Source organism: Propithecus coquereli, unplaced genomic scaffold (genome assembly GCF_000956105.1).
Source record: "Propithecus coquereli isolate 6110/MARCELLA unplaced genomic scaffold, Pcoq_1.0 Scaffold211, whole genome shotgun sequence".
In the NCBI taxonomy this organism is placed as follows: domain Eukaryota; kingdom Metazoa; phylum Chordata; class Mammalia; order Primates; family Indriidae; genus Propithecus; species Propithecus coquereli.
This window is the reverse complement of record NW_012146190.1, coordinates 2,410,241-2,419,484: the sequence shown is the minus strand read 5'-3', so window position 1 is coordinate 2,419,484 and position 9,244 is coordinate 2,410,241. Positions and strand designations below refer to the sequence as shown.

The following is a 9,244-nucleotide window of genomic DNA, read 5'->3' as shown; positions in this document are numbered from 1 at the left end:
CTACAGGCATGCGCCACCACTCCAGCTAATTTTTCCATTTTTTTGTAGAGACTGAGTCTTGCTCTTGCTCAGGCTGGTCTCGAACTCCTGAGCTCAAGTGATCCTCCTGCCTTAGCCTCCCAGAGTGCTAGGATTACAGGCCTCAGCCACCACACCCAGGCTTGAGTCACTTTTAATTTATGGATTTTACCTCCATCTGCCCCCATCCTTTTTAAAAAAATTTATTTGCTGAAGAAACTGGATCATTTGTCCTGAAGAGTTTTCCACGGTTTGGATTTTCCAGATTTCATTCTTTATATTAATAGTAGGGTTTAACATGTTTCTCTGTCTCCTGTCTTTCTTGAAATTGCTAGTTTGATTCAGAGGTATGGTCAGATTTGGGTTCTTTTTGTGCAAGTTTACGCCATAGGAGGAAGTGTGTCCTTCCCTTGTAACATGATGGTCTCTCTTTTTATAACGTTCTAGTCATTGCCTATATTCATTATTTGAATAGGGTTGCAACATGCTGATCTTTAATTACAGCGTTCCTTCTTTGTTTATTAGCTTATATACTTAATACTTTAAATACTGAAATACTCTATAAAGAGAAACGTTTTCTCATTAACCACTTGGTTTGCCTTGTGGTACAGCTACATAGGAAGGGCTAAAGAAAGACGTGATTCTTTCTCTTTATTTGCCAGTCTCAAGATAATTAAAGGTGAACGATGTGGTTTTTAAAACTCCTGAATTTAAACATATTTGGTGTGTTTTAATCCATAAATCAATACAGTTATTATTCATAATCATGCTTAAATTGTCCCATTTTGGCCAGTGGGACATTTTCAAGTTGTCCCTTGAGCCCTTTTACACAATTTTATCATCTTTCATAATCCCTTTGCTTTTTAGTATGAAGAAATATTCCAGGTTCATTTTGTATATTTTTTGCTCCCTATAGAAATGGCTGGTTGATTTTAGTGGGACATAGTATTAGGAGATCTCAATTTGGAGGCCACGGGTACATTTTGATTTTTCATGCCCGATAGTAGTCTACTATACTATAATTGAATCAACTATTCCTCTGTTATTTTCCATTGAGGTGGTTATCCATTTTTCACTTTTTGAGACAGTAAAATTAATATTGTGATAAGATATATAAATCTTTAGTACTAGCTTGCTTATTTTCCTAGAAATAATTCTCAAAGTGGAATGCTTAGGCCAGTCTGTATGCCCATTTAAAAATGTAATACATTGCCTTTCAGAAAGGTGGTAACAATGTACATTCTTACCAACAGGGTATGTGGGTGCCCATTTAGTTCTGGGTATTCTGGCTCTTTCAAACTTTGCCATCCTGATAGGTGTAAAATATTATAATACCTAATTGTTCTTGTTTACATTTCTCTGATTGCTAGTGAGGTTGAACATCTCTTCACATGGTTTTTGTGCATTTTCAAGCAGGGTTTTTATACTTATCTTTGAAAGATCTTTTATATTATAATTCAGCCTAGTAATGTTTGTCAAGTATGTTTCATTTCTCACAGTTTTTACTTTACATTATTTATAATCATTTTTCCATAAATGCAAAATATGTATTAAATGCATCAATCATTTTTTTTTCTGGTTTCTGGCCTCGGTGTCATGCTTCAGAATTATAAAGAGATTTTTTTTTTTTTTTTTTTTTTTTGAGATAGGGTCTCACTCTGTCACCCAGGCTGGAGTGCAGTGGTGTCATCATAGCTCACTGCAACCTCAAACTCCTGGGCTCAGGTGATCCTCCTGCCTCAGCCTCCCAGGTAGCTGGGACTACAGGGGCACACCACTGCACCTGGCTAATTTTTCTGTTTTTTGTAGAGACAAGGTCTCGCTATGTTGCCCAGGCTGGTCTCCAACTCCTGGCCTCAATTGATCCTCCCACCTCGGCCTACCAAAATGTTAGGGTTACAGGCATAAGCCACTTTTTAAGTCACTTTAAAAGGCAACTTTTAAAGTCTAATGTTTGTAAAATTCACAGTGCTTTTTACGTGCACTATTTATTTGAAGCCTCACAGCAACCCTCTGACTAGGAATTACCATCATCATTATCCTTATACATGAGGAAAATAAGCCTGAGAGAGGGGGCAGGAATTCCTCAGAGTTAAAGCTAGTAAACAGAAGAGACTTGACTTAAACTTGGGTTCTCTGACTCTGAATATTGTGCTCTTACCTCTCTAAAAGCAAATAAGAATAGGAGCAGTGTAAGAAAATGTCCGTAAATGCAATAAAGGCTTTGGTGTTTTGTATTGAATGAAATGCCATTTGTCCTTGAACTGTTTTTCAATGACCTGAAACAAAGTAAGTACAGAAATGGAAAATAGAACCACCGTTAGCAATATGACCATGCCGTGACAGCCAGTCTCATGGTGAGTGGGTTGATCTTGCTGAACATGGTATGTAGGGTGTGGTTGAACTTGTGAGTCTCAAGTTCAACAACACTCCTAGTTAGGCATAGTAAGACCACATATTGGTCCATAAAAAATGGGAAATTAAAAAAATTGATCCTTTGCCATGGATTGTTTGAGAAGCACTGCCCCAAGTAGCAAGTAATACTTTTTACCTTCGACTGGGAACTCTGTTAGTGAAGAGATGGGCTTTTGGAGCAGTGAAGCCAAGGGAAGGATCTTGAACTCTGATGCTCTCTTGTCCTTGCTGTCTCCCAGGTGGTGTTTCTGTACCAGACTCTGGGTAACCCCCTCAGCAAGCTCACCACACTCAACAGCATGCACTCTCACTTCATCCTCTCTGACGATGGCACTGTGGGCAAGTATGGAAATGAGATGAAGCTCAGGAGGAACCTGGAGAAGTACCTCTCTCTGCAGAAAATACACAGCCGTGAGTACCAGAGGGCTCAGCCACCAGGTCTGGTTGGGGGCCTGCTGGGGAGCAAGGTGCTCCACTGTCCCCTGCACAGAGCAGAGAGGCCCAAGTTGCCCCCTGCCTTAGAGCGGCTGGAGAGAGTAAGTTAACGTGGGAACCTGAAGCTGGAAGAAAGCAGGATGTAAGGGGGTGCAGACTTGTGGGCGACAGTTGGGAGGGAGGAAGAAATCTTTGAGGGATCATGGGAAGATGGAGACTTTAGCAGAGGCTGGAAGAGCCCTTGGGGTTGGATATATGGAGGGAGAGAGGAGGGAAGCCACCAAAGCGGGAATGGGAAGGGGTGAAGAGGTACGAGGAGACTGAGGGGAGCAAAGGGATGAGCTCTGATGGTCCGGGAAGAGGACATGTCATGTGTGAGTGGAGTGGTCTCAGACAGGGAAGGGGTTAAAACCAGATAGGCTTTTAGAAATAGGGACCTTGGGAGGTGTCATGTTTGTGCCATGCTCACGGTGGTGCTTCGAGAGGGCCATTTTGGTAGCAGTGTCTGTAGGAGGGAGAGCGCAGGGGAGGCCCAGAACTGGTGCACACCACTGGGCAGAGAGGGGCGAATCCTTTACAGAGAGCAGGGGGGCTGGGTGCCGAATGGGAAGAGGGAGGCTTTTGGTCCAAGGCTGAAGAAGCTGGGCCTCTGCCTCTTGTACTGAATGAAATCTTCCACAGAATGCTCCTTTAGGGCAGAGGGCCAGGGAGTGGGAATGCCCTCAGGAGGCTCAAGTCATCTTCCATTTTTGAGTGTTGTTGGCTGGAAAAGTGAAAGTCCAAAAGCTGTTTAGTTTTGAGCCTTCATCTCCTGAGGCAGCGGAATGTAACCAGGTCAGACCGATTAAGGCTCTGTCATTTACTGCCTGCGAACTTGGGCAATGGCGCCCACATCTGTCAAACAATTTCTTATCATAAAACAGAAGGAACTGTCTACCTCTGACTTTTGTTGTGAGAACTGAGAAGAAATACGTTAGGTGTGTCTAGAATAGTGTTGGGTGCACCATGTGTCTTTAACAAAGGTCTGTTTCTTTCTTTCCTTTTTACCTCCCTTGGTACAGTGGTCATCTCATGTCTGTGGGGAAGGCTGGGGACAGGAGGGACTCTGGGAATTGTTGCCAGTCACTTAGAGCTCAGTGTGAATAAAGGTTCTGAAGCTCATTTAGGTCAGAAAATGGAGAGAGAAATCAGGTGTGTGGTCCTTTGTGGGGTGGGGGTGCATGGGGGGAAGGGAGACCAACAGAGCAGAGGGAAGGAGGAGTGGTCAGAGAACAACCTTGAGGAAGAATTCCCACAGGGGAGGACCTGCTGGGGGCCTGAAATATTAGTTACTTGAAGTGTCCAGTTGCCTCTGTTGACCTGTGCTCACCACCTACCTTGCTCGGGTTGTTTGCGTCACTATAATGTGTGTCCCATGAGAAGCGTAAGTGTCATTGTCTTTCTTATTCCTTGCTGAGCCCCCCTTTTTGTGTGAATGCAAGCAGCCCTGAGCTGGCTTACAGCGGCAGGTGACATTTCTACCTTCAGTGATCTTGAAATTTAGGATTTATCTGGACAGTTTCGCTGACTGTGAAGAAAGAATGTGGAGTCAATTCCAGTGGACTGGTAACATTTACTACTCTAAGGAGAACCCATATAAAAACATCAAATGACGAGCCACCCCCCCCACACACACACAAGGAAGAAAGAGAAGACAAAAGAAAAGTGCCCCCAACGAACCCCAAATTCTTACGTATCAAAGCTGATCTGGGAGCCTGCAGTGGAGGCGGCTCTCTAGTGAGATTTCTCAGCAAGAACTTTGTAATTTTTTTCTTTTTAAACAAATTTTATTAGTAGCATCAGTAAATCCTTTTTGTAGAACACAGCCATAAATATATTTACTTTTGTGGGAATTAGTTTATGGCCCCAAGAAAAGTGTACCTAATAGAAATTGAATTCTCTTTTCCCCTCTTCTGCAAAATGCTCCCATTGATTTCTTTTTCTGATGGTAAAATTATAATATACTTTCATATTCAGATAAAGAGAAGAAAGTATATAAGAGAAGAAAAAGATAGTTTTCTGTAATCTCACTATCAGAACTAACCATTGTTAACTTTTTTCAGATGTATGCTTTTGGAAATTTTCTATACACACACACACACACACACACACACACACACACACCCACCCCCAACAGAGCAATATTTTTTAAGCAAAAACCGGGGTGGTATCACATCCATTCTTCTTCTTATTATTCTTTTTCTTTTTTTTTGAAGAGACAGGGTCTCACCCTGTTGCTCAGTCTAGAATGTTGCGATTACAGCTCACTGCAACCTGAAAGTCTGGGGCTCAAGTGATCCTCCTGCCTTGGCCTCCCAAAGTGCTAAGACTACAGGTGTGAGCCACCACGCCCAGCCATGCTTCTTTTAAAGTCATTTCTCCCTGCTAAACATGGATGTATTTCCATGTCAATAAGTATAATTTAGCACATTTTTAATGCCTGCATAATATTCCATCACATGGGATATAAGAAATTCTCTTATAAAAGTTTTTTTCTATTCTAAAATTAATGAAATATTTACCTAAATTCTCTTCCAATCCTTTTGTGCCTTGTTAAACCATTTCCCCCATTTCATTTAGCTTTCATAAGACTATATTATTAGAGAAACCCCATGTCTATTAGTTGGTACATCTTAGATTTGCTTTTTAATAATAATATGGAGGTGGAGATATGTGGAAAAGAAAAAGAAATAGAACATCAGAACAATTAAATAGACTCGGTGCAGTATTTCTTGATACTTGGATGCCTGCTAAGAAACCACCCCTGACATTGGACAGTCTGACACAAGAATGTGCACAGAAGCCCAAATACAATATTTCTAAATATTTAAATGCCATAAATCAAGCTTAAAAACTGTACAGAATATGTACTAGCCTTTTATTTTGACACAGATAGCTGGAAGGCCAGATTTAAGTTGGGAATTCTTGGATTTTGGGAAGTACTGAGCCAGAACGTGGTGGTAAGGTGAGCTCATACCTGGGCTCTTGCCTGTGGCCTGCCCTCTGCTTCTCTGCCTACCCTTGGCTCACCCCTGCAGTGCCAGGGACCTCACTCACATGTGGTCCGCTGGACACTCAGGTCTGTATATCAAAACTCTGTCTACCTCTCCTCTACCCCACAAAGCTGACCTCTGGCAAGTACGTCCTTGGGGAGGACACAGCTGGGGCAGAGGCACAAGCAGACCCTGGAAGCAGGGATTTTGGTGTCTTGGGTACTCTAGTAAGTAGGCGAGCAGGCACAGGCTTGCCTTGCCCCTTGGCCTTGTAGACTCCTCACCGTGAGGGCAGGGGCATGGCCAGAGGAGGGCCAGAGTGGGCCCCTGAGCACATGGGGCCCAGAGTAAAGTCCACTCTTGCTTAGGATGAGTGTATTTGCTGACAATTTTTCTTCTTTTGAAAAATAAAAGGAAAAATAGTGATTCAAATGTAATATATCAATGTATGTGTGGTATAAAAACATAAATGAAATAAGAAATTTATAGAATAAACAAAGTCCCTTTTCAACATTTCTCAAGCCTTCCCCTCCCTTTTCCACTGTTCATAGTTTGATGTGTATCCTTCCAGAGTTTTCCGGTTATGTATATAACATGCTATAAATAATATACCTATGTGTGTGCATACATATAAAATTCATATCTATGTCTTAAAAATTCATGTCTATGTCTTACATGGTCTTAAAAAATAAATAGGATAATACTATGCCTATTATTCTATAACTTTTTTTGTTTAATATATTTTTTAAAAGAATCTTCAGTCATTCCTTTTTTTTTTGGTCTTCCTTGCTTTAATAAAGTAATATCTAGTCATGATAAAAAATTAAAACAGTGGAAAATAGAATAAATGGAAATGTAAAAATCTTTGAAGGTAGCTTATCCCACCTCGTTCCTAGAAATAACCACCACTAAAAGTTTATTGAATAGGTGAAGGCTGATCATTTTTGGAGATGAGCAATGGATACACTGGGATTCATTATATATATTTTTTATCCTTCGTTTTATTTATTTATTTATTTACATTTAAAAAATGCTTTTCTTCTTTTCCAGCCCAGGTTCTGGTCCAAGTATGCATTATATTGTTCTGTTTACTTTTAGATAATTTTTGTAATTTCCTAATGAAAGGTTAAAATTTCTTGAGGACTACTTATTTTTAGCCACCTTTTTACCTGGCAAAAGGTTGAAAATGCTGTTGCCATACTGATGCTCTGTGTTATTTGAAATCCGAGTTTCTGGCGTGGTGCTGATCTAAGCACGCCTGGGTAAAACGAGAAAGACGGCTCAGTGCCGCGAGTGGACATACGTGGTAACTGAGAAACTGGTGTCTGGAAATCTGAGTGGCGACCAGCCGAGGTAGGGATCCTCTATAACAACAGTGTGGTATTGTTTGTGCTCTGAAACAGGCTCAGGACAAGGCGTGCCCGTGGTGAGGCTGGTGGTGGAAGGAGGTCCCAATGTCATCCTTGCAGTGTGGGAGACCGTCAGGGACAAGGACCCAGTGGTGGTGTGCGAAGGCACAGGCAGAGCTGCGGACCTGCTGGCCTTCACCCACAAACACTTAGACGAGGGGTGAGTTGTTGACTCTTCCTTTTTGAAACTATGGTGCCATCTATTCCTCCATTTCCGTTCTTTAAGCTGTGCCTTCGTATGAGCCTGTGTCCTTGGAGTGCAGAGATTGAGGCTGGAATTCATTTTTCAGTGGCTTTGTATTTGTTAATCAACACCAAAATGCCTTCCAACGATGAGAGTTGCCATTTTTCTAAGCTGAACAATGGCCTGCCTTTAATGGGGAAGCTTGAGCCGTGCTTGAGCTTCAGAAAAAGGCATTTCCAGGGGGAGGGAGGGAGGAAGGGCTCAAACAATTGGCCATGACAGCCGTAAGAACCCTGCAGTGACTGAGGAGACCAGTGCTGGCCCCAGGTCCTTTCAGATTCATTTGCCATTAGTAAAAATAAGAGGAATTGGGGAAATCGATATTCCAGCATTTACATGGCATATCGTGCTTATTTCAGGCTTGAACTCTTCCCCTTTTTCAAATAAGAAGGTAGTTTTTTTCTCTAGCCATCTGTATATCCAGTGAGACTTTCAGTTTCAAAAGAAACATGTTTCTACTGTGTCAATAAATACAGTGCCTCAGAACTAAAATGCTGATTCCACTGATTTATTTAGTAGACATTTATTCACTGCTCATGTTCTAACAACTCCCTAGGGTCTCTTTCCTTGCGATTTCTCTTCCTCTTCAGCCTTTAGCTCTCTGCTTCTGCCTTCTACCCAGTACCTGCTTCCTGTTAGTTCACACCACTCCCTTTCCTGAAGTCGCCCTGCATGAGTGGTTCTTAAACGTTTTGTGGTTTGAGAGCCTTGAAGAATATGATGCCCTCCGGAAATCTATCAGCTCAAGAACTCTGCTTCAGAGTGAATTCTTTTCAGGGTTGTGAGAGATCAACCCACTCTCACTTTCAAATTCAGCCTTCTCCTGGGACTCCTGCTTCTATCTGCTTCCTGCTCATTTGCCTTCCTGGCAGAACTACCCTCAGACACCTTCTCAGTCAGGTGGGGCGATGGGCTTTCTTGTACTCACGTTGCTGGGTTGTTCCTTTGCTCTAGTCACGACCGTGTATTTCTCTCCCAGGATGCTGCGTCCTCAGGTGAAGGAGGAGATCATCTGCATGATTCAGAACAATTTCAACTTTAGTCTTAAACAATCCAAGCACCTTTTTCAAATTCTAATGGAGTGCATGGTGTACAGGGATTGTGTGAGTATGACGAGTTGATGACTCAACTGATTTGTAAAATGGTGATTTACAATTGTGACATTTATTTTCACAATTTTAAAAGATATGGGATTTTTTCATTTTGACCTTGGGCATATATAACTCCACCGAATTTGACCTTTAAATTCAGTAAACTTGGCTTCTTACTGTCTCACTCCACTCTTCATGCTTCAAATTCCAGACTCTACCTGAGAAAAAGCACTTAGGTAGTATAGCAGTGTTGCAGAAAATTATCAAATTTAGTGAAAGTTACACATAATTATTTTCAGAGGGTAAGGGAACAGCTTTGTGTTGTCAATGAACTCATGTCTGCTGGGTTAGAGCACTGCACCATGGCATCCTGAGTAAATGCTGCAGGAGATCGTTAGAATGTATTGGTCAATGACAATGTGGGAATAAACTCTGGGATAGAAGATGGAGCTCACAAACTATAAATTATGCTGTAATGTAGACTCAGGAAAAGTTTTCAGTGTTTTAGGGTACTATGGTCAAAATTTCTATTAATGACTTGCATAAGCTGAAAATTATAGTAAATATGTAGAGATGTCATGATTCATTTTTTTTTTTTTT

General features: G+C 41.6%; 1 protein-coding gene across 1 annotated transcript in view; it reads left to right on the top strand.

Moving 5' to 3' along the window:
- Nucleotides 1–9,244, top strand: part of TRPM6 (transient receptor potential cation channel, subfamily M, member 6) — a 130,309-nt gene that overhangs the window by 20,587 nt on the left and 100,478 nt on the right. The window contains exons 8-10 of the mRNA XM_012644416.1: nt 2,673–2,844; nt 7,304–7,469; nt 8,533–8,656. Coding sequence (XP_012499870.1) covers nt 2,673–2,844; nt 7,304–7,469; nt 8,533–8,656 — 462 coding nt within the window. The remainder of the gene's footprint in view (nt 1–2,672; nt 2,845–7,303; nt 7,470–8,532; nt 8,657–9,244) is intronic.